The sequence below is a fragment of the Fusarium fujikuroi genome, chromosome FFUJ_chr05, assembly GCF_900079805.1.
Source record: "Fusarium fujikuroi IMI 58289 draft genome, chromosome FFUJ_chr05".
NCBI classification, from domain to species: domain Eukaryota; kingdom Fungi; phylum Ascomycota; class Sordariomycetes; order Hypocreales; family Nectriaceae; genus Fusarium; species Fusarium fujikuroi.
This window is the reverse complement of record NC_036626.1, coordinates 2,437,120-2,460,891: the sequence shown is the minus strand read 5'-3', so window position 1 is coordinate 2,460,891 and position 23,772 is coordinate 2,437,120. Positions and strand designations below refer to the sequence as shown.

Here is a 23,772-nt window from a genome sequence, read left to right as displayed (position 1 = left end):
GATAAGGAACTGGTAAGGTGACTTCAGAGGCTCGTGTTGACTTGGCGCATTACTTTTGAAGGTCTCTGACAGACTGAATGAAAATTTGACAGTGTCACCAGTTACGAAGCCCATATTGGTTGATGAAATCAATTGACCGAGAGGCATTCATGTTACTGGGTAACTCCCCCCCCCCCCCCCCACGCCTTTGATAAGATGATGGTGAAGTATTCATCATACCGAGGCGTCTTTGATGTATTAGAAAATCGCCAACCCTCCTCCATCACAGGGGCAGCTCTGTTAATCGAGGGCCAATATCCGTCAACGGTCGTGGCGGCAAGTTTGCAATTCTTTTAGTCTAACGACACTGAAAGTTTCAAATTGTGGCGCCCCAGCTAACGATCTATTGAAAATCAGGCCAGTGCATGGCTGTCGGATTGATTACAGTCCGTGGTCATGGTCTATTAATGTCGTAGCGGGTTCTTGATCTCCCGATCAGAAACCTGAGACAGTGGATCATCGCTTGTAGCCTGGTTCCTCTTCTGCAAAAGTCATAAGAAGAGTTGTATAGTAGATCCTGTCCGAAGTATGTACGTAGGTAGTCAAGACGGGCTTGCAAAGCAAACGGGTACACTCGCATTGAACCATGGTCTGCATCAACATTGTCATTTATTAAACACGAGACATAACCTGCTGCATTTGGTGTATGGTGTGAAGATCAGCCACTACTCCGTATTCACCCACGACTTACCCACCGAATGAGTGCATGTAATTATATAGGTCAACCCTCCAGTCACATTAAACGAGCCAATAGAGTAGGCAATTATCGTAGGCCGTATTAATTCTATCTAATGATCCAGGTATGTTAAACTACACACGAACTCTATATGATAGCTAAACTAGGTTTACTTACTGCAGAAAACTTGGCGAGGTGGCCATGCAGTAGCAATGCCGTCAGAGAACACATTGATTTGCAGCGACGGATAATTACGTAGCAGTGGTCATATTACCAGAGTTGGATTCACGATAGCGACAGGCGGAGCTATCACACCACACCGCGAGTAATAAAAGAAACATTAAATGAGGCAGATCCCCTTTCGGTGGAGGTCTGTCCAAAACAAGACTAGTTTGTAAGACAAGCCCCTTCATTGGACAGAGCTGCCTGCAAGGTACCCGAGTTGTCGACGGTTTTCAGTGGATCTTCTGGACCTTATCCATGGGCCACAGTTGATATTGGCATCAATGACCAGGTTACAGAGAACTTCCTGTGGCGTTCATCCCATGACTGATTCGGCTGAGGCCGGGCTCAGTCTGGCTTGTTTCTTTGGTTCTTCGCTTTCGATTGCTGCGTTGTTCATTTCGATGAGTTTATTAGGGCACCAGACTGCTGGCCACTGAGCTTGACGCATGCAGGAGACTGACGTGACGCAAACGAAGGAATAAGATGGATGCAATCATTGTTGATATCAAGGAGCCAATTGCGGGCTAACATTTACAAGAGGGACTCTTCCGCTTTAGATTATCATTCTCCAGACTCATCTCATGCATGCAAACAAGCGGCGGATGATCCTAACCGAACAAAGACTTGTTGCCCTTGTTTCCCCATTTTCATAAAGAGGCATGCAACATTGATTGATTAACATTGGAAGCGAGACAGCAAACCCTTTTCTGGGGGATCTATGGATTTGGACTTCACTGGTGTTCCTGTCGGTCTTTCTGCCCTCCCTCCAAATCGATGATTGAATTCTCATGTCTCATCGCCCTTTACCCCTCTTGGGGGTAGGGCGGATGCTGTCTTGGGCCCAGAAGCTCCAAGGAAGCATTTATTAGTTCCGGAAAGTTTACTGGAATGTCGTCTACCGTGTTTCTGGAGTCAATCGAGTCTCCAACGATCTAGTCAAGACAATACGAGAAGAAAGTCTTAAAGCAGTAACGGAGCATCCGTCCGTACCTTAGGTACCTAGATATCCAGGGTGCTGGGCCACTTCGACAACAATCCACAAGCAACCTACTAATAGAAGTGAACGCTTCTCTAGAATAAAGTAAAAAAAGGTCGTCGCTCTTGTTGCCTTCAGCGCACAAAACACAAAGCTCCGTAGTGCCCGTGTTGCAAATTCCACACCGCACACACCGCAAACCCGACAGTTTGCGAACCGTCCTTCACCAACCAGGGGGGCTAAAAGGACAGGAGACAGGGTGTCTCGGCGAGCGTAACTTATTGACTTGTTAATGAACAAGGGCACCAGCACCAGCACCAACACCAACACCAACCAGGGTCGGGCTCCAGGATGAGCCTGTATCTCAAAGGCCTTTAGTTTGGTCAAGGGTCTCCTTTAGCATCAACCCGCCCACTCTCCCTCCACATTCGAGACACCATATGCATCGTCCCTTTCTTGAAAGTCGACAGCTGATCCTCTTTCTATCCTTTCACGTCACAGATGTTTTAGTGTCGTGTTTCGATTCTTGAATCTCGTTCTCTTCCACTGCCATCGAATCTCAATCTACTCCTTTGACTTTGGCTTTTCATTACACCATCAACCGAGAAGTGGCTCATCATCTCCAATTCTCTCGCATCTTTGGCAAATACTTCAACACCAATTTACCTTTTACTCAACTCAGCCAGACGAGATAAAAACATTGCGATTATCGTTCTCCAACTTCGCCACTAGGAAAGAAGGAAAAGCCCTCTTTGGACACTACGACAGCCTTTATGCGATCAACAAGTGCAGTTGCACCGATATTTGGCATCCTCAATCTACTTCAACCAACCCCAGGGACACCGGTCGCAGAACGGGCCTGGGGTACGAATGTGAAAGGTCTCATATAGAACACCACCAGTGAAACCACCGCGACAAGGCACACGATTATCTCTTATACGTCATTTTGTCGAAGGCGCTTTCAGGCATTTCAAGAGAAACCACGGCGACGACTCAATTACATTTAAAGGCGGCACATAATAAGCTCGACTCCGCCCGCCCCAAGCAGCACATCAGCTCACACCGCCATCATGGCGATCCCACGAGAATCCATGTTCCTCCCGACTATCAAATGCTCGTCGTGTAATCGGGAGGTGGAAATTTCTATGATGGGGGACCATGTTTGTGCACCACCAGCGCCCGAACGTAAGAAAATATCATGAGTGTTACTTTGATCCAGTGAAACGAACTAATCGTCCTGAAGTTTCCCCTCCACCAGAACGATATGAGGCGTACACACCATATAGTCCAGCATCTCCTGAGAAACCAGGGCGCATACCTTCATCATTAGATGTCAATGCCGCCAGTAAGTTGCTATTGTCTAACGCACATAAAGCCAGCTAACAACACAGTAGACCATCCGTTTCTGCGCCAGGGACAACTGACACCAAATAGTGAGCCGCGCAGCACATCGCCAATTAACGAAATGGAGTGCTTCTTTGATGACGTCCCAACACCACATGAGGATGATTTGATTCTACCATCGCCGCGCCCCGTCGATCGTCCTGGGGCTTATGGAGGCTTTGGCGAGAAGAAGCATGGGCCGGACTTCCAGCCTCGTTCTATCAGCCCCAACGGAGGAGTTAACATGACCTTGTTCAAGAGAATGGATACGATCGCCCCAGGACCATTTGATACTATTCGCAGTCCCTCAGCGCTGTCACCGTCTTTTCCCAAAGAAATAACCGAAGGCGGCGACAAGTCAGATGACTTCCTGAGTGCATCGCCAAAGGATTATTTTAATTCTCGCAGATCTGCATCCCCCACAGATAACAGCAGCAGCAGTCCGTCCGCCCCCCCTCAAAGACCGACGAGAGATGATTACGAAGGGTTTGGTCGTCCTTCGACAGCTGAAGCGAGACTTCAGCCTCAGCCTTTGGGAATGATGAATCGCTCCGACACATTTCCCAAGCTGGGTGTTCGATCGGAACCTCCATTACGAACTCCTTCTGCACCAGGTACGAAGCCTGAGCGCAAGGCAGCTGGTGGCCTTGGTCATGCATCCAAGCCATCCATGGGGCCTGATACTTCGCGAGCCCCGCCGCCTCGCAAGAGTCTCCTGCATCCGTCAAAATCTAGCAAATATTCAGGGTCCGTCGATCTCGCTGCCGAATTCGGTGTGAATAACCCCTATCACACACCGTCAGACTCGACGTCCTCTGGATTTTCCACTTTCAGCCACCAGAGCCACGGCAGTTCTCAAACTAGTCAGTCAAAATCTCTTCCCCGACGTGACCCCTCCGATCTCTCGGCTATGGATGGCCTGATGGAGGACCTCGAGAGCTCAATGGAGGCTTTGGAGACCAAGGACCTTCAAGCTGGAACCCCTTTGCGGGCCCCTTCACGTACAAGATCGCCTCTTGCAGAATCGCCTCTCGAACTATCCCCCAGAGGTGAACGACCCAGCTCTGCCACTAAAGATGAACGCCGAATCGAAATGCCACTTCAGCGAAGCGATTCACAACCGAGACCGCTTTACGCAACTTCGCCTCAGGATCACATTCATTACGACAAGGCCCCAGAATTAATGCGTGCACATACACTTCCTCCACCCACTGCGCCTCCCGTTCGAAAGGGATCCCAGGATCCCGTGCGATCTCGCGGAAATTGCAAAGCTTGCGGCCTAGCTATCACCGGCAAAAGCATCTCATCTGCAGATGGAAGATTGACTGGCAAGTACCACAAGGCTTGCTTCGTCTGCACAACATGCTCCGAGCCATTCACATCAGCTGAGTTCTATGTTCTCAACGACAAACCATATTGCGAGCACCATTATCACAAACTCAATGGCAGTCTCTGTGGAAGCTGTGAGAAGGGGATTGAAGGGCAATACCTGGAAGATGAATTTTCCATTAAATATCATATCGGATGTTTTCGATGTCTCGACTGTGGCCGATCTCTTTCTGATGGTTACTTTGAGGTTGACGGCAAATCATACTGCGAAAGAGATGCCTGGCGCCGAGTACAACAGCCTTACCCTCCTATGAAGGCGCCTCCAGGGCGATCACCGTCCGGCTCACGACCTCCAATGATGGGTCTTCCGGGCCATCCAGCCCAGCGGATGGGACCAGGCATGGGCCCAGCACCAGGTATGGGGCTTCCACGACCTCCATATGGCATGCCGCCCCCCGGGAACCGGCTTGCACCCGGTCTTCCTGGACCTTCTGGTCCTCGACCGCGAATGAACAAGCGCAACACGCGACTTGGCATGATGTAACGACCTGATTGAAACTCGACCCTGAGCGATGATACATGGACCATTACTTTATTCGTAATATCACTTGTGTGAACAGAACGCAACATGCTCTGATTTCATTACTAAGGTGCCGGGAGTTGGCTAGCACTCTTTTTTATTGTTATTATACCCCCTTGTTTTAGAACACCTTGCACTCTGTACAACATCATACAGCTTTCCCCCATTTCTTGAAAACAACGACGTCAGCATTGGTGGGATTATGCCTCCTGTTCTTGGTGCCATTCAGGGAAAGTCTGGAGTATGGATGGGGTGTTGGTGGAGATGGAGCATTACAGGCTTCAGCATCGTAGCATTATAGTGTTTCTCGATAGGAGTTCACTCATAATTGAAGCACATTTTCAAGTTCATCATCACGAACATTGGACGTAGAGTCTGGTGGCATATGGTCCTTGAGTAGATCTGTTTGATGGGTCACCACATCTCATTTGTGTCCTCAGAAGGCGCCTTTTTGTGTTTCATGGGCTCAAATTACAAGATTTAGAGCCGAACAATGTCGAATCGACAAAAGCCTCTTGTGTGGCAGCTGTCTATAGTTAGACAATATCCCACCAGGCCACAAAACGAGCCAGGAATCATTGGCAGCACCCACTACCATGTGTACACTCCCGGACTTGGTGGCCGGGGTAAGGGACACAAGATATCACGTATTTCAAGTCTTGCTTCTTGCTACAGCTTTAGACTAGTTCTGTTCAAGAGCATGTCACAATGTTGGCCAAGCTGTATACTGCCATACTCGGCCCGGAGTTTGGAGCCGAGCGTTGTTCAGGCTTAATATTTATAACCTTTTCAACGAAGCTTCTACCGGGACGAACCATAGGTGGGCAAGGACAAGCAGCCCATGGCGCAGGCAAAGTAGATGCAAGGGCCTCAATTTTTATGTCTGATACAACAATTTCCTACAACTAGTATTTGAAACGGAACAGGATGGTCATTTTAGTAATTGTATGATTGAGCCATTTGCTACATCCGCATGATGAGGATATCAAAACCGAAAAAAGTCCAGACAAACAGATTCACTACATCAAAGGCTGTCGAGGTCGACAGAATCTTAATTATGTAGTCGCAGTAAGGAGTATCCGGCCCAGCTCCAATAGACATCCATACTAAAAGATAAGAACCTCAAGGCTGTAAGGGTTGGACAAGCAATGATAGGCGAAGCCACATGTAAATGAAGATTGACTGCCAGGGATCCAAGAAGTTCAATCAGGGGGATGAGTCTTATAGTAAATGAATAATAAAAAATACCAGACAAAACCTTCTTGCTCCCTTAAATATTGAATGTCTTGAATTCGCTTCTATCTAAGTTAATCTGCTAGTATTGCCAATCTGAGAACTTCCATATAATGGTTGACAATATTACCTTATAGGTACGGATGTGCTACCGTAGCGCTTAGGTACATCAACGTTACGCCACTTTCATGCTACGCTCAACCCCTAAACCGAAACCTTAGTCCAGTTACAGTACACGGGCTATCGTTAGCCCAATCCAATCCAACGCCTCTTCACCCACACCCATTCCATGAACTCTCCCTTAGGTTTCGTGCTCTCCCTTTCTTTCGTTCTATCATACGCAACATTCTCCTAAACGCAGCGCCTGGCTTTCTTTTCTATCTGTGCATTATTTACACGTGTTTGCACTTCTCAACCTCTCAATTTCCTTGGCCATCTTTGAAAGAAGCCGCGTCACTCCTTCAATCGGCCTCAAGGGGACTTCTTTGCGACCGAGCGATCAGATATTCAAACGACTAGTAGACGACACTACCTACTCCTAATGAATTGTATCCCTTGCATTGACCCGACCGAATACACTCGTCTCAGCGCCTCAGCTTATTGAGCTATGTACCTCTGATCTTGTCCGACCTTCTTCGTCCTCAATTTCGACACCAAGTTCGATTCTCTTCCACCAGTAGAACGAACTAATTGTTCGCTCCTTGGACCAGCCAACTTCAAGATCTACCACCATCATGAAGAAATGGCACCCGCAAAGCCGCCGCTTGTTCGGCGCCAAGCTACGGCCGAGATCTATGATAATAATTGTCTTTGCTATGCTTGCTGCCTACTACCTCCTGTTTGCGCCCAGCACCAGTATCCAGGTGGTCCCTTCCAACTCAAACGTCCCAGCTTCGCCGCCACCACCCGTTACTGGAAATGGAGAGCCTGATACCGAAGATCAATACGGCGCCATTCATCGAGAACTCTGGGAACTCACGGCTCAGGACCTCAAGGACTGGCACGATCCCACCGATGGCGAGGACCCCAATGATATCGAGCCTGGATTTGAGACTGATGGAAAGGAACGAGGTTTTGGAGATCTGGGCAAGCTCCAACATGAGAAGGATATGAGAAAAGAATGGAGACACGCTTATTCTGTCACTTCGAAGTAAGTATTGCTGACATACAAAATCCATACATGGACTAACATGTTCCCAGCTTCCCCCACTCGAATCTCATCTATGGAAAGACCTTGGCGAATTTGGAGAACCAAGAGGCTCGGCCCGAAGAATTCAGCGTTGATCTCAAGTTTGACCCAGATGCCGACGTGGAATACAGCTCTGAAAAGCCAGTTCGCTATGACCCTTACCCCAAGTACAACAGTGCCGCATGGAAAGACGCCGGGTACGCCCAGTACTTTCCTTGCAAAGGCGCAACTGGGGAACCCGTGGAGGATCTGCTTGTATTCAAAGGTCGGCCTCGTGAATGGCCTCTGCCTCGATTTGGTAGCTACGATGCTTTGAATATGGATCCTAACCTCTGCTGGGAACGTGAGACTCGACTCGGCCCCTATGGGCTGCATCGCCAGTTCAAAAAGGTTGGCGGCGAACCGCAGCCACTCAACTTCGATAACGTCAACTGGGGGGACCTTCAACGAATGTGCCTCCACAAAAATGCCCAGCGGTTTGATATGAACCGAGAGCGTGTCAACGAATACCTAAACATGTATCCTGAAACGGTCATTGGCCCACAATTACCGGAGGAGCCTCAACAAGTCCAAGAGCCTGCTCCAGCACGAATGGCAAAGCGAGAAGCTCCTCTGGAGCCAGAACCCAAGAGTACCCCAGTCTCGACGAACCCAGGCATCCAGCCTGCCTTGACCAACCCTGAAGCTATCAGCCAGGTCGCAAGTCCACAGAAACACCCAAGAAGCCCCAGGAACCCAACAACCGGCTATTTTTCAGAGCCTCGAACTGCTATCCTTCTTCGATCTTACACTGGCAAGGACTATACAGAAAATGACAAACAGAATATTCGTTCACTAATATCTGAACTGTCTCTCAAGACAGGCGGCCAGTACGAGGTCTTTCTGCTTGTGCAAGTCAAGGATACAAACCTCCGCATCTTTGAGGACGACGATGTCTACCAAACTGTCCTCTCGCAGAGCGTTCCCCCTGAGTTCCGCAGTATGACAATTCTCTGGAACGATGACATTGTTTGGAAGCTCTATCCAAAATTGACAGATCCCGAATCGAAGAACGTCCATACTGCACAGTGGCTTTCTGTCCAGAAATTTAGCCAGGACTACCCGCAGTTCGATTTTGTCTGGAACTGGGAGATGGATTTCCGGTTCACTGGTCATCACTACCACCTCTTAGATAAGCTTGGAGAATTCGCCAAGAAGCAGCCTCGAAAAGGTATGTGGGAGAGAAACGAGCGATGGTATATCCCGACATTCCACGGAGGTTATGACGACGAGTTTCGCCAGGACATTGAGAAACGGTACGGCGACAATACTATTTGGGGCGCCCCTGAATTTCCTTTTATCAACCCCATTGGGCCCAAGCCTCCTGTTTCGAGTCCCAGCCAGGACAACTACGAATGGGGGGTTGGTGAAGAGGCCGATGTTGTCACTGTCTCTCCCATGTTCAACCCCATCAACAGCAACTGGGTTATTGCTAATCAAGTTTGGGGCTACAATGACTCAACTCATAAGTCGCAAGATATTCCCAGGCGAACCACAATCGTCACTCAGTCTCGAGTGTCGAAGAAGCTCCTAAACATCATGCACGTTGAGAATCTTCGTGGCAACCATGTCGCTTCCGAGATGACACCACAAACAGTCGCTCTCCTACACGGCCTCAAGGCAGTCTATGCTCCTCATCCGGTTTTCATGGACCGTGACTGGAAGGGCAAATTTCTCAACAAGTGGTTCAACCCTGGCGAGAATGGAGAATGTGGCGGCCGCGGAAGCCCTATGGGCTGGGGACGAGAGCGAAGATATATTGGTTCCACTTGGTACTACCGGGCGATACCACCCAACCGGCTGTACAACAATTGGATGGGCTGGCATGATACAGGTATCGGTGGCTCGCAGTGGGAAGAGAAGCACGGACGGCCATGCTTACCCCCAATCATGCTTCACCAAGTCAAGAATACGGAGCCAACCAGTGATAATCATGAAACTACCTTTGAGTTAGCTTACGGTTAAGCTTTTACTATCTCCTTTAGCAAGTGCTTGTTTCATAGCAGGCTAAAATCAGACATGCTGTATCACTGGATATCATTGCATCTCGTCCTTGGATCTGCTGTGCCGTTTTAATGGTGGTTAGTGCCGCATGTATGCGATTATTCTAAAGGACCCTGTTGTGTCATGTATTAGATATAGGGGGGGCGATATATGCGCATTTGGGTGTCAGGAGTTTGGAGTGCCTAATTTTGACATGTATTAAACAAAATATCAAAGTACGTCAGTTCCAGCGGGTGAATTCAGTGTTCTTTTAGTAGAGGTAATTAAGCTGCAAGACGGACCAAGAACTAGCCCGCCAGGAATCGTGTCATTGCTTGTGATGCTGTAACGTGCCTTGCTGTGCCCGTCCTCATCATTCCCCGTCAAGAATTAAGAACTACCTTACCTTACCTTGACCTAAGGCACTTGGGTACCTATTCAGTGTTGGAGTTCGTCCATCAGAATGTTTGATGCCGCAGTCCTTGGCCCGAGCTTTTACCGTTGCCTCTAGTCATGAACGTCACATCATCCTCAGCGATATTTCACAGCATTTCACCATTGAGACAGTAAAAGTCATTATTGATTCTGTGTGGCTAAGGACTCATACTGACTTGAGACGACAAGGTATTCTAAGCAAGCAATATCTCCATGGCAAGTGTGTTGCGTTGTATAGTGGTCATGTGCATTCACCCTATACCATGAGCCCCCCTCCAAGTGTAAGATTTCATCAATGCAGAGATTACGTTTTGACCTAATAAAACCAGACACCTACGCCCAAAAGGTTTCTTTTGCCAAAACGGGGCACGCAGTCATCGCAAAATCCTGCGACTTTGCCGCGTTTCCAGTCAACTCCTCGATTTGCCCCTCCTTCTGTTCCGAGACCGACACAGGCAAGAACCGGCATAGATATTGAAGACGTTGAAGAAGTAGGAGACAATTCGCAAGAAAACCTTCTAGAGAGTGATGAACACCAAGTTCAGCTTAGAAAGCACGACTCAATTCATGACTCCATCGAAATTGAGTCTGATGATGCCACTGCGTCACAAGGTGGTAACATAGTCATCTCAGATAACGAACCAGATGATGTTCTTCAAGACTCTCTGGACCTTGAGATGTCTAACTCCACACCTTCGCATTACGATTCTCCATCATTGGAAGAGCGGGAACCGAAACGGCGAAGGGTATCGAGTTCACCTCGGCGAGAATGTAGCACACCAGAAGAGCAACGCAACCCAGACAACGAATCCCCAGAAGAGGCTTACAAAAGTGGCCTTACTCCATCAGGAGAGTCTACACAGAGTATCCAGGATGCCATCAATCTCAACAATGAGTTAAAACCGCTTCAGCAACCAACCTTTCACGCGCCACCGCGCTTCAAGCCTGTTGACCTCGATCCCGCAGTAGATGGCCTACCCGCAGCATTCTCGCCCCAACGCCGAGGGGTCAAATACATGGCTGGTGGCCTAGCAGCTGACCTCCAAGGCTGGCTCTCTGAAGTCAAGGGCTGGGAAGGTGCAGCACCAGCGACAACTGTGACCAAGAAAGTGATTATCGAGGAAATTCGACCGGGTCGGCGAATGTACCTAGTCAAAGCGCGGACCGGTGCATCTGAAGAGGGTAGATACCTGCTTGTAGGCGAAGGTAGGTTGACAGGCCTTGGCCAGAGGATGCCGGTGATCATTGGGAGTGTTGTTGATGTGGGACAGCCCGTATGGGATATTATGTTGGATGGGCAGGTTTGGACAGTGGCGTGTGATTGGGGCATATCTGAGAGCGGGAATACCGGTGAAATGACACATCTCTCAGTTTTTTGACAAGTGGTTAGGTTTCGACAATGTATCTTGTCACCTTTGCAGGCAGGTATACACAGCAACCTCAAAGACCGACCAGCCGTTATAGAATGGAGCTGTTGCTATAATACAACAGGTTCTTTCGTAACCCCCACTATATATATATATATATATATATTGCCAGTCTCTGGAAGGAGATGAATCTTCTGTGTTCATGAACTGAACCAGGACGCCCTGCTAGCACATACGACCATACCTGCAGTAGAATACGGGATCCCGTCCGCTCTCCCATAGTCAAGCCTGCAAGGGGCGGATTAGTAGTTGGGTCGGTGACGACCAGCGAATACCTGCTGTTGTATGTTTTTTTGCTTGTTATTTTGGTAGTTGCAGCCATGAAGTCGTCGTTTTCGTGATGGTGATGCATCAAGTGGTTGGTATCATGGCTTCCCACTCCGAGATTGAGCCTGTCCTCTCTTGACAAGAGTCATGTTGAGGGAGCTACTGTGGTATTGATTGGATCGGGAGCTCTTTGAAAGCAGTCTGAATGAAACGACCGAGGGCATATGTATATTCTCCTGGTAAATTCGTCTTCGAGGCTACGGAGGTCGGCTGTGGACTTCCCCAGGGGATACATCATACGTGACACTCCATTGGTTCACGTTCACTACTCAATTGCATGACTTGATAATGAACCCCTGAGCAATATAACATACGATTTTCAAACTATCTACTCATATGATGTGCGAAATATCATATCCATTTCCTGTCTATGATTGCATTTTTGGTGCAGAGAGCGGGTCATGTTCGGTTATGTCGCGGACACAAGTTGATTTTAAGCATACGAATATAACTGCATTAGATCAGGTAGATATGAGCAAGGTATATTGTTTCAATCTCGATGTCGAGCGATCAAGCATATATGTGCCATGCGTTAACGACCGGGACTTGTAGGCGAACGGCTTTCCTCCCGCCTGATTACGGTGCCGACCCTCTTGAAACAAATGGAAGACGAATCGATACTCTGATGAAACACAATGAAAATCGTCCGCTTTTCTGGAACTCAACTTCTTGTCGTCCAGGCCATTACTCTCCGTCCCTGTCAAAGGAACGAAAGTTCGCTTGCTTCGACTCATCTCATTATACAAACGGTCCCCAGTGTTCCACAGGGAAGTTCCATGCCATGGAAAAGCTGAATCGGATGCCAAGAGTGGGCATGTGGCAGGGAAAAATTGACTTCATGTAACAAACGCGCACACGCGACAAGACTTGAACTATCCGTTATTGCCAACTAGCAAAGTTAGCAAAGCTGAAGAAGCAGGCTGCTTGCGTTGAACATTGCTTTGCGGACAAAAAACTGGCCGCAGGACGCTGACTACATAAGTGGTAAGTGATGAGAAACCCAAACTTGGCCAACAGACACATCGCTATTGTGGCATTCCGCACCCAAAGACATCAAAGCAGTAACCGCCTCACTGTATCTTCTTAGGGACCCTCTACGGAGTAGCCCTACTGCAATGCTGTCCAAGAGTCTGAATGGGAGGGGAGGAAAGGAAAGGAAAGGAAAGGAAAGGAAAGGAAAGGGGAGGGGGTGGCTCTTCATTGTCCAGAAAACTAAGAGATACGACCGAAACTAACGAGGTCGAGCACATTTGCCCCTTTCTAATGGATGACCTGAACTTCCATGGAACTGTTTACCTACAGGAAGCCGCTGGAACCGCACATATGCAGCCCACGAAGTGTGAAGCTTGGATCAACGCCCATCTCGAGGGGCTAGAGCTGTTTCTTGACTCCTCAGCTCCCCCTCCTCCTGCTTCAATTTGTAATGTCGGCGTTTATAATGTCGTGCAAACCCTGTCTGCTCAAATGCGCAGACCGAAGTTCAGGTGCTGGAGATGAATCAGGTGTGAGGTTGTTTGTAGTTGATCGATCTTGGGGGGTTTCCACATGTGCCGATCTTCGTTTTGATGATTAGCAAGTGAGTTTATCAACAAGCTTTATCCCTGGGAGTTATAGCTGATGGGACGGCTGATCACCAGAAGCCCTGAGAAGTTTACTCTGGGTCTCTGATGACTTCTTGGAGACTTGACATGTATGTCATGGATCAGGTGCCATGCAGTAGGGTGAAGGACCATCTGGCCTCGATTCTTTGTTCTATTGATTGCTCATTGAAAAACCGGCAGTTTACCAACTGCTGGGCGGCGTTCTGTGGTAATGAGTTGATCTACGTTGCTGATGGTACGCGCCCCTTTACGGCCTCTGATGAATCCGTGAGGCGCAGGACCATGGATCGAGGCTACGGGACAAGGTAGCAATTGGCAAATTTGCATACTGTCGACTGTAATATCTTCCGTGGCATGTCGTTTGAGGACACTTGTCAATCTAGAGGCGTGAGCGTGATACTGTTCCGTAGTCGCCCGGATCTTGAAATAGTCTAATAGTGCGTAGAGGCCAGCAACCCCGGTATGAAACACATTTCCCAGGGTCAGGGTTCGTGCGAACCATGAAGACGTACTAAACCTAAAATACAATGAAGATGCGAAAACCTTTGCAATACAGGCCAACGAAGGACTAATGATGGAGAGAGTTCCTGAAGTTGGGGTTTTTCGGTGATTCTTGCTGCCAAGGTTGAGAGTCAGGAATCGTGATATTCTGCCTCTGGGTCAGCCACGCTTGGACATTGAAATCCACCCCTCGACTATTAGTAAGTATTTGTTTATGTCTCAAGCTGCATCGCGCGTGTCTAAGAGCGGCACGGATGCTATTTTGGAGGGCATGTGCCTCAAAAGCTTCGGTGATCTGGCTTTCCAGTGCCCAACCTGAAACAACCTCTTCAGTTGCCTGCAGATCCTTAGTTAGCGTGGTGCCCACATCACGTTAGAACCCAGGGCTAGAGATCATTTTGTTTGATGCAGTCGAGCCCGGGGCAAGGAGCCGGCAACGCCCAGGACGGTGGATGGAAGGACCTGCATTAGTGTCAGGTCATATCACGATGGGCAAATCGTATTTCGCGGTTTGGGGAGACTGATCATGGTAAGTGGGCGGCATAAAGAGCCTGGTCTTGAGTTACATTTTCCTGTCGAGAAGGTTGTACATAAATCAAATGGCACGAGCTCATGTCACTGTTCGTAAAGAATATCCAAGGTAAGTTGTCGTGCGTTAAATGCATTACGGTAGGGAGAATTTAATATTTGGACAAATCTGTTTGCTATCAAGGCAACTTACAGTTCAGGCGAAACCGTAAAAAGCGAAACCGTAGTTGCTTCCACTGCTCGGAAACTCAATTGGATCCAAGGGGGTCCAGGGTATATTCCCTGTTCATAGCAATTTTCGGGACTGTATTTATAGACAGAACGCGCTACTTAGACTTCGGTCCGTTGATGCAGAAACGTAGGAAATTCTTGGATTCAAGGATTTCAAACTGGATGTGTGTGAATGTAGGATATTAGACTAGTGGATGACAATAGATGCTGGGGTATTTAATAAAAAAAAAACCAATAAAAAAACAGAGGCTTGAGTTAGATAGGTACATAAGGTTGTTTCCCAGAGAAAGCTGGGCATTGGAGGATCTGCAAATAAAGGCAAAGAAGAGAAGAGACAAAAAATTGTCAGCTGTCAAACAACCCCTACCATGACATAAGATAGAGTACATAGCAGGATTGGCATGGACGGCTTCTTTGTTGGCCATTCTGCAACTAACAAAGTTCAGCACCATGATATGCTTTGCCGGGACGTTGAACCATATGCGGGCGGAGTCTAACAGGGTTGCTGAGTGGCTGGATGTTGACCTTGACTGATTAACCCTGTCTCCTTCGCATGTAGGATTCCTCATCGGATCGACTTTCCGAGAAGTGTCAGAGACGTTTCGAAGATGGACCTCCTACGTACTGTCAATTCAGCTCACCTCAATCAAACTGGATGAGAGGAGATGACTTCAGCCAGGGCTTTGCGGGCAGCGCAGCCGCGGTGGGCAGGCTTGGACTTGGACTTGGACGGGATAGGCATTTGGAGGTCAAACCCAGCGCCGCAGCCACAAATTCTAGTCGTAGTCTACCGCGCTTCTGGCGTTTCGTCTCTTCGTCCCGGCTCTAAGAAACTCCCGGTTTAGTCTATTTACAGCCGTCTCTCCGTGATGCAGTGAGTGAGTACATATGTACATAACCATGCACCAGCACATGTCCCAGGTCTGGGGAGAAGGGGGGTGTCCGTGTTTGAGAAGTTGGTGGCGTAATGCGAGTGTATGTATGTATGTATGTACGGATAGTCTCTTCGAAGACGGACCAACCCCCTGACGCTGAGAACCACTGAGATTCGAATTGACACATGAGACGAAATGTCGGAGCTGAACCAGCGCGGATCTATAATGAGTCGAAGCGTGTATCAGCACCTGTCCGTGCTAGCAGCCCGCTCGGTGTGGCTACACGCTAGCAAATTGACGCGGTTGCGCCATCTCAAGAATGGAATAGCTGGAAACATCTGGGGAACTGGTTGTGTATGTGTGGTGTGGTAAGGTGTGATGGAGGTGGAGGTAGAGATTATTAGAGATGGAGATTCTGGAGATCACCCAATTTAACTTGACAATTGCCCTATTCTAGCACAAGCTCCTCGAGCCAGAACCTTGCCAGATTAAGTAACAAGTGACTTGGCTTCTGATTCATGATGCTCTTTACAGCTTTTCATCCAGATGCTAGTTGTTCTGGCTGAGTTTTCACTTTGGAAAAAAGCCTTTTGATCGAAGTGAGACGACCCTTTGATTTTGGCTAATGGGACAAGACCTTCTTCATCTCATCGTGTGTAACCATAACAGCTACCTAATTACCAACCTTGACAGGTAATGTGCCTAATTATCGAATAGGCATTACATACGGATAGTGAGGGTTGAAAATATTATTGCGCTATCGTTCTCATTTCACGTCGGAATCCAAGGTCGTCCTGCTACAGGAACCAAAGATCTTTAGCTGCATTCATCCACTCCCTCCTCCAGATAGATACGCCAAGACTTGACCACACTTACAACCATCTAACAATAGAATGGTAGATAATTAGAAGCCGGACCGAAGATACGACACAGCACCTGCAAGCAATTTACCCTGGCTGCCGGCTGGCGTCCATCACGACGGCTAAATCAGCTCAAGCCTGCGCATACAATTTCCCTCTTGGTATAGCTTCCCACGGACTCGGCTGAAAGCTGAAACTGCTGGACCTTGCTCCTGGTTGGTGGCTCGACCATTGAGCCTCTTCCGTGAGCAGAACCCCTTCCCATCCACGATTTTCTGGGCCTACGTCTGTCTCTATCGTGCTGCGACGTCGCGAGCAGATGGCGTGGGGCATGCTATCCCGACTTGGAACAGCTTGCGACCCCCTGGCTCCCTTAGTCTACTTAGGTAAGGTAGGTAGGTAGGTAGGTAAGGTATTCTTAACTCTCGTCTCTCTCCGCTGGCAATGCAGGCAGTCAGTCCAGATTGAGGCTAAAACTTCAGGGTTCTAGGTACCTTAGCTTAGCTCGGCTTAGGTATGTGTTCAACACCATCTGGGGGCCCACAGTGAAGAAGAACACCACGCCGTTTGTGTTTCTTGCATGCGCCCAATCAACACATTTGTGCTTGACCCGCCCAGCAAGTTGCATACATATGTACCTCTCAACAATAGCAAGCCAATAGACAAATGTCGGGAACGCACCTCAATTTCAACAACAACAACAACTGGGTCGTCTACTAACAATACATCCGCCAATGTAACGCGATCGGTCCGGGATCACTAGGCACGCACATACTAGCCAGCATCATCCCAGTCGCCTTATCTGGGCACAGCTCTACGTAGCCGCCTTATGCGCAACATCTATCAACACATAAGCCCAAACAACAGCTATCTTAGTGATCGCCCAAACATCCTCTGTCAAGTCACATCTCAATCAACAGTTGCCAGCTATATCCTCGGAGACGCTGCCTTGTTGACGGCACAGTCTCGGAGCATAGCCCACAACTTGTTTCGAAAAACGAACCTCTCAGTATCAATGGACACGGGCACAGCAGCCGACGGGACGACGTCAATAGCATGGCCGAGTGTCTGTGGTGGCAGCAGCGGCGGCGATGCGGAGTAGCGTCCCTGTCTTCTTTTCGTCTTATCTTGCTTGACCAAAGATGAACTTTCATATCTTGCTGTAAGGGGCCACCTAGAATAGTAACTTGGATCTCTTCTCACTCATCCTGTCCCAGTGCCTGGTCTGGCCTCGGCATCTCCCGGTTTGAGACATATTTATCATATGCTTGTGCGCGTCCCAAGCTCAGCTGCTCCAATGCTGCCGCAGCGGTCTCATACCTGCCAATTCTCATTCTGCCAGCATGAGTGACACCCCAGACTGTCTAGGTTTGTGACACAACCATGTTCAGGAAGCTTATTAGGCGGCCGAAACCCCTGAAGGAAGTTTTCCCGCATTGGAGTATGTGTCAACTTGCAGGTAACATGCCGCTGCGCCTCTCGGCGACCCTCACCGAGCAAGGACGGTTTTTAAAAAGGGGCACGACTACTGTTGTGGGATGAATTATCCATCCAGATACTGATTTCAGTATTCGTCTGGAGGTTGGACCGACTATCCTGAGGTGCCCTGGCTGGCCTGGATCTCTCAGCACCGGAATTCCTTGACCCTGGTACGGATAATTTATCCCCTTGTGGAGATCATGGTTCGGACGGGGCTCTCAACGCCATGATCTACACCAACCCGTCATGCTAACCAGCAAGGGCGAACCGTTGCTCGAAACTGCCGGCAAAACAATGGACGGGCTTGGCTCGTCTGCTTCTCGAATTCTTCAGTGCAGGCTTCCTTGGCGCCACAATGCTAGGATGGTCCCCCGTCCTCGTCTCACAAGTCTGCTAGCCTAGCACCATGACTTGACTTGACTTGACTTGACGGCTATCCGAATGGTCGTTGTTGACTTTGGAGCAGCAGCTCGAAAATATCTAGTGGAAGGACGCATCTCTCTAGTCATTATCCTAACGCATGCAGCACCGTGCCTGTGCCACCGGGCTAGGACCGACTGCCGCGCTCATAGCCTAGCATAATTACAATGATGATGCTGGTTCCCGCTGCAAGTATACGCTTTGGTTTCTCTCCTGTGGTCATCTCCATTTCCCAGAATTTCCATTGCGGACCGCTTTGCTCAGCACTTCAATCCTGGCCAGATTGGCCTACTAATCCTATGCATCTCATAAGAGCCCTTGATCCTTGATCCATCCTCGTCTCGTTGATCCATTGATCCACACCCTTCAGCCCTCCGTTCCTGACCCCCCGACCCCAGTCCCAACCCCAAACGACTACCGTCTTCAGAACCCTACCGGCCGCTTCATGCGTTATCCATCTAGTCATAGCTTTTAGCGACCTACATACTTTTCTGTCGTAGTGGATTCGTCTCATCTCTTCCCATTCCCCTACTTTGTTGCATGTTACCAAGCCCTGACATAGCCACTGGGTCTGAATCAGATCTCTCACTTTCGAGTATCCTCCCTGTCTTCCCCCGTCACTAATTGGAGCCTGGACCTCTGAACAAAGCGGCTCCGATGATCTGAAGCTGAGAGGGCCCTTATTATTATTATTATTATTATTTTTTGACAACGATAGAACAATAAGTGATCCTGGTCCTTGACAAGATCGGCAACCTGAAATCTTCGGTTCAGCGGGTCAGACTCGATCTATCTGACACTCCTGTCACTCTTCTCACCCCTTCTCTATGCGTGAAAAAAACAAATAGCATCCGTCTGCCAAGTTTCATGTTATTCTGCACCGAACCTAGACCCCAGTCTTCTGGAAGACGTACAAGAAACAGCCGTCCCCCTGACAGTTAAACGAATTGTCTCTCCAATCACTTCGTTTTCATCCTCTTTACTTTATTCCTTCACCTATCTGTGGAGTGTCTTCGCATTATAATCGATAATTATTCCGGAACGAGGTTGATCCTGTTTCTAGTACCTTGCGGCGGTTATCATGAGATTGTGATCCCCTGAACCTCTACCATTACCAGAAAGACGACTTTGGATCCCGATGCTGTAATCAAGCAAAATACACACGCCCATCATCAGTCTTTTCACGAATCAAGTGGCGCCAGTTGCATATTCTGCCAGTTCCATAATCACTCCATTCTAATACGGCTTCTGTTCGGACAAGTCTCTACACAGACCCTAATCATGAAGATTGAGTCAATTCTAAACCAGTTCAGCGAACTTGACACGGAAGCGAGGGATAGTCGAGAAAGCCCACACCTTTTCAATGAGCAGAAGGAACATAGAGGCCCGTCATTGTCACTGTCAACTCCGTCACCCGACTGCACCCAGTCTAGAACATCTAGTGTGCGATCCGATAGTCGAACTCGAACGCCTTGGGATGCTGGTGGCTACTCTCTGCCACGGGATATTGGCCCCAAGAACTCCTCGCGACCTCCTTTCACGCCAGTGACTTGGGAGGAGCAGCAGGAATCTGCGAGACGTCAGAATGCATCTAATTACCACTCCAGACAAGTATCAATGGAGACATCAGCCAGTATAAATCTTCATGGTTCCGCAGGATCATATGCGCTACCAGTCCGGTAAGAAAACTCAAAACCACAACCCGGTACGGGCATGACAAGCTTGGGGTTGACATTGATTCAAGTAGAATGCCTTCAACTCCAGAAGTCCATCAAGATGCTTGGGCGCCGAAAAGGTACCCCCTTTACTTCCGCGCTGGTGTATATTCCGGCCGGTGTTCGACGATCTAGCTTGACTAACAAGACTAGTAACCACAGTGAGCGCCGTGCTTCCCAGCACATGAGAAGGTGAGTCCTGGTCCTGCCGAAGTGTTAGTGTTGCTGTTCTGCATGATGTTTTGCACACTGGCGGCCAATCGCAGGAGTACACATACTAAAACGAATCAAGATCAAGTCTCTGGACGGAATACAATACGTCGCCCGCGTCAGGGAGCCATAAGATATCAGACAGCCGCAGCAGTTTCTCATCTTGTTGCTCATCAACCTTCTCTGCTGGCCATTCCAGATTCTCGTCGGTATCTACCATCAACGGGAGCAATACGGTAGGCTCTGGCATCGCTGACCTGGAAGCAAAATTGGAGCGGCTTCCAAGGATAACAGCGCCCCTCCCTCCAGTAACTGTCGGTTTGTCTGCGAAGCCGCATGCTCGTCAGCGTACCAATGGTGCTAGGTCGTTGTACGCGGGTAGCCCATCTGACACGATTCTAGAGGCGAGGATGATGAGAAGAAAGCACAACCATTTGTCAGAAGATCAAACGTGAGTCAATATCTCTTTGTTCCTATGCAGGAGAAGATGGCTGTCAGCATGAATCGAAGTTCGTTCATTGTTTGCCCCTTGCCAATCGTCCAAACCATGCATTCATGTATCGTTTGCTTGCACCCCCTCAAACAGAAAAAGGGGAAATAGCAGTGTCGAACTATATGGAAGCCTCGGGGGCGCATATTTAGCCGTTCGTGAATCACAGACAATGCTCCTATTGTCAGGAGAAAAACGATTGCCTGCTGCAGACGCATCTCGGGTGGATTATGTTTAGTCATTAAAGCTGGTCCATTAAGCGGGAGGAACTTGACCCTCGAAAGCAGCATTGTCCCACTACCAACCTGGCCTCGAGCCGGTGAATCACACTGCGTGTTTATAGTTCTTCTCAGGCAGCCTGAAAGTGTTTGCATTCTTCTAGCTCCCCCGTCCATCTTTCACTCCTTATGTCCTCGCACATTCCCCTTGCTGTCTATTGTCACTTTCAGCCTATAAATTTCCCACCTGGAATATACTGACTCTTTTCCCGTTGTTCAGCTATTTGAAGCCAAAAGATCAGTTTCTGAATTCGTTAGATCGCGTTCATAAGCGAACCATCTCGGCACCAAACCCCGCCCAGGGTTCTAGTCATTCTTTTCCTCAAGCACCAACTTCTCTGCCACAATTTACGTCCCGGCAGCTTCGTCCTCCAACACAACTGTCACCACAGATCAACACATCTCACGACCGTCTTGGCGTCGAGAAGTATCCCTGGATCCATACGGGAGAGGGCTCCCCTGCACCTAGTAGTGCATCAACAAAGTCGCCCTTCCATCCCCCGGAGACTGTGAGGATGCAGTCCAACGGGACTCTTCCAGGTAATCTTTCCCTTCTCAGTATTCTCTTTTGATGTCAACTAATGAATGTAGGTGCATCTGGACAGGCGGCGTCCCATGCTAACCAAAATGATCGTGTTCTTGCAGCATTGCATACCTTGGAAAACGTAACCATTAACGTTCCCCTTAAGGGTGGTGACATTTGTATGGCAGTTCCCGAATGCAACACTGATTCGGTACCTCGCAAGGTCATCTCTCATATTTTCGGCCGCAACAAGGTCTGCACTCGTCGCATCCCGGAGCGTGTCTGGGTTTGCATGTGTCGCAAGCACTATCAGAGGATTCGCTACCGAACTGGTATCAGATTCAGCTACACTCAGATCAATTTGGTGTACGAGCAGATCATCCGAATGATCTTCTGGAGCCGAGGTCTGGAGAATGCCAGCAGAACTAATCAGGAGGGCATAACGATCCGATCGTGGACATTCTCGATTCGAAGACGTGAGGTTAAGCGCCTGGCAGACACGAACAGTCGGGATCCCATCCCTCACTGGATCATGCAGAGCCTTGGCGAAGGCAAGACGCATGATGAAATCCTCGATGTTATTGAACGTCTTTGCCAAGAGATCGATCACGGGGATCTCAGAGAAGTTCCTCCTGTCGAGTTCCTCCCAGAGGTTGTTGATGCCTTCACGAACCCGCCTGCTCAGGTCCAGATCCATCAGACATCGGCCAGCAGTCAATCCAGCCGTTCGTCTTTGATGGCTGGGGAGGCAGTTCCGTCCCCCCTCCCATTTGTCAAAGAATCGTCGCCCCTCAAACCAGTTCAAGAAGAGGGATCTGCGAGTGAGCATTCTAGCCAGCAATCGTCGTCGTCGCCCACGCCTCCTGCTGCTTTCAACGGATCTCGACCCGCTCATCACTCCAGATCGTATACCGATGATATCTCCAACCGGCCTGCTCCCTACTCATTCGGCTCTCGGTCTCCCCTCGCGAACACTGGCATCGGGCCAGACACTGATCGACAACCCAGTCTTGGATACTATGACAGTCAGAACCCAACAGCACCTTCAATGAGCTATTCCAGTATTAATCGTCATATGCAGGCGCCGATGACCGATCACCGAGGTTCCTGCGATAACGCCCCTTATTACCAACAGTCTTATGGCGGCGATCACTACTATGACCCAAATGGATTCGTACTGACTGATAGAAACCTCTCGATCCATACCGCCGCTATGCCAATGTTGGCCAGAGCGGATCAGATGTATGGCACCGCAGGCTATGCTGCCCAACACAGCCGAAACAACCACTTCCTTGCGTCGACAGTCAATACTCAACTCACGCCCGCGCCCCTCAATTATCCCTCTTACGGGACTCCTCCTTTTCAGGCTTCAGGAGCGGGTTACTCGTATCCAGCTCCGGAAGAACGTCATTCTCAGCTTAGAATGAGCGGATTAGACAACTCGCTGCATCATTCCATGGCAGACGAGCGCCCGTACACTCATGATCCGCGTTCACAAATCCACCAGCCCAACTGGTTTTCCGCCGAGACTGGGTCGAACACTAGGATCGGCCGCTCTATGAACCAATACCAGCAGCACACATTGGCTTCCGTTGACCAAGCTAGCCTCCGTCCCTCGCGCCAGTACCCAAATCAAGAAGTTCCAGAGTATGGCTTTGCTGATCTGGTTACTGATGAAGGTGTTCCGACCACGCAACCAGCAGTGGCCTACCGTCCAAGATTCCAATACGGCTACGCATCCCCCCCGAGTTCGATGATACTCTCGCTCGAGGCAATTACCAGGCCTATCAACACAATCTTTCGACCAATGGCGATGAAGACAACATCCACGGTGATCGAGCTTCCGACAGCGATCGCCAGTAAGGAACAGATTTCCTGAATGACGGTAGGGAGCGCAAGTTTTTGAGGCCTGGCCTTGTATGTCACTTGTGAAGCTTCCTGCTTTGCCACCTTTTTCTTTTTGATACGAGCTGCACGACAATAATGAATTTATCTAATTTTCGTTGCTTCCCCGTCTGGGGCTATTCATCACTGCTGAACTGAAAAAAACGTTGCTCCCTTAGCATTCGCCCGTTCCCCTCTACCCCCTTTTTTGGTATTTCCGGCCCGTTGTCTGGGTATATTGCCCCTTGGAGCACCCGAGGAAGCACGACGACACAAAAATAAGGCATGTCTCGGCATAACTTGACACAGGGCAGATATTTGCTTGTTAATGCGATG

General features: G+C 49.1%; 4 protein-coding genes and 1 non-coding gene; all 5 read left to right on the top strand.

Moving 5' to 3' along the window:
- Nucleotides 1–2,986: 2,986 nt before the first annotated feature.
- FFUJ_07522 (uncharacterized protein) lies at nt 2,987–5,172 on the top strand (the record flags this gene model as incomplete). XM_023577785.1 has 3 exons in its annotated part: nt 2,987–3,101; nt 3,160–3,261; nt 3,311–5,172. The coding sequence occupies 3 exons, from the start codon at nt 2,987–2,989 to the stop codon at nt 5,170–5,172; spliced, it is 2,079 nt and encodes a 692-aa protein (XP_023430793.1).
- Nucleotides 5,173–7,175: 2,003 nt separating this feature from the next.
- FFUJ_07521 (uncharacterized protein) lies at nt 7,176–9,634 on the top strand (the record flags this gene model as incomplete). XM_023577782.1 has 2 exons in its annotated part: nt 7,176–7,591; nt 7,642–9,634. 2 exons carry the CDS (start codon nt 7,176–7,178, stop codon nt 9,632–9,634), a joined length of 2,409 nt encoding a protein of 802 aa, XP_023430792.1.
- A 488-nt stretch (nt 9,635–10,122) lies between these two features.
- Nucleotides 10,123–11,466, top strand: FFUJ_07520 (uncharacterized protein; the record flags this gene model as incomplete). XM_023577781.1 has 2 exons in its annotated part: nt 10,123–10,368; nt 10,417–11,466. 2 exons carry the CDS (start codon nt 10,123–10,125, stop codon nt 11,464–11,466), a joined length of 1,296 nt encoding a protein of 431 aa, XP_023430791.1.
- Nucleotides 11,467–11,688: 222 nt separating this feature from the next.
- FFUJ_scaffold07.rrna1 lies at nt 11,689–11,804 on the top strand. Its single transcript, XR_002792841.1, has one exon. It is a non-coding gene; the product is annotated as a ribosomal RNA (ribosomal RNA).
- Nucleotides 11,805–19,617: 7,813 nt separating this feature from the next.
- Nucleotides 19,618–23,431, top strand: FFUJ_07519 (uncharacterized protein; the record flags this gene model as incomplete). XM_023577780.1 has 6 exons in its annotated part: nt 19,618–20,015; nt 20,058–20,243; nt 20,461–20,712; nt 20,848–20,974; nt 21,134–21,569; nt 21,621–23,431. 6 exons carry the CDS (start codon nt 19,618–19,620, stop codon nt 23,429–23,431), a joined length of 3,210 nt encoding a protein of 1,069 aa, XP_023430790.1.
- Between the last annotated feature and the right edge of the window lie 341 nt (nt 23,432–23,772).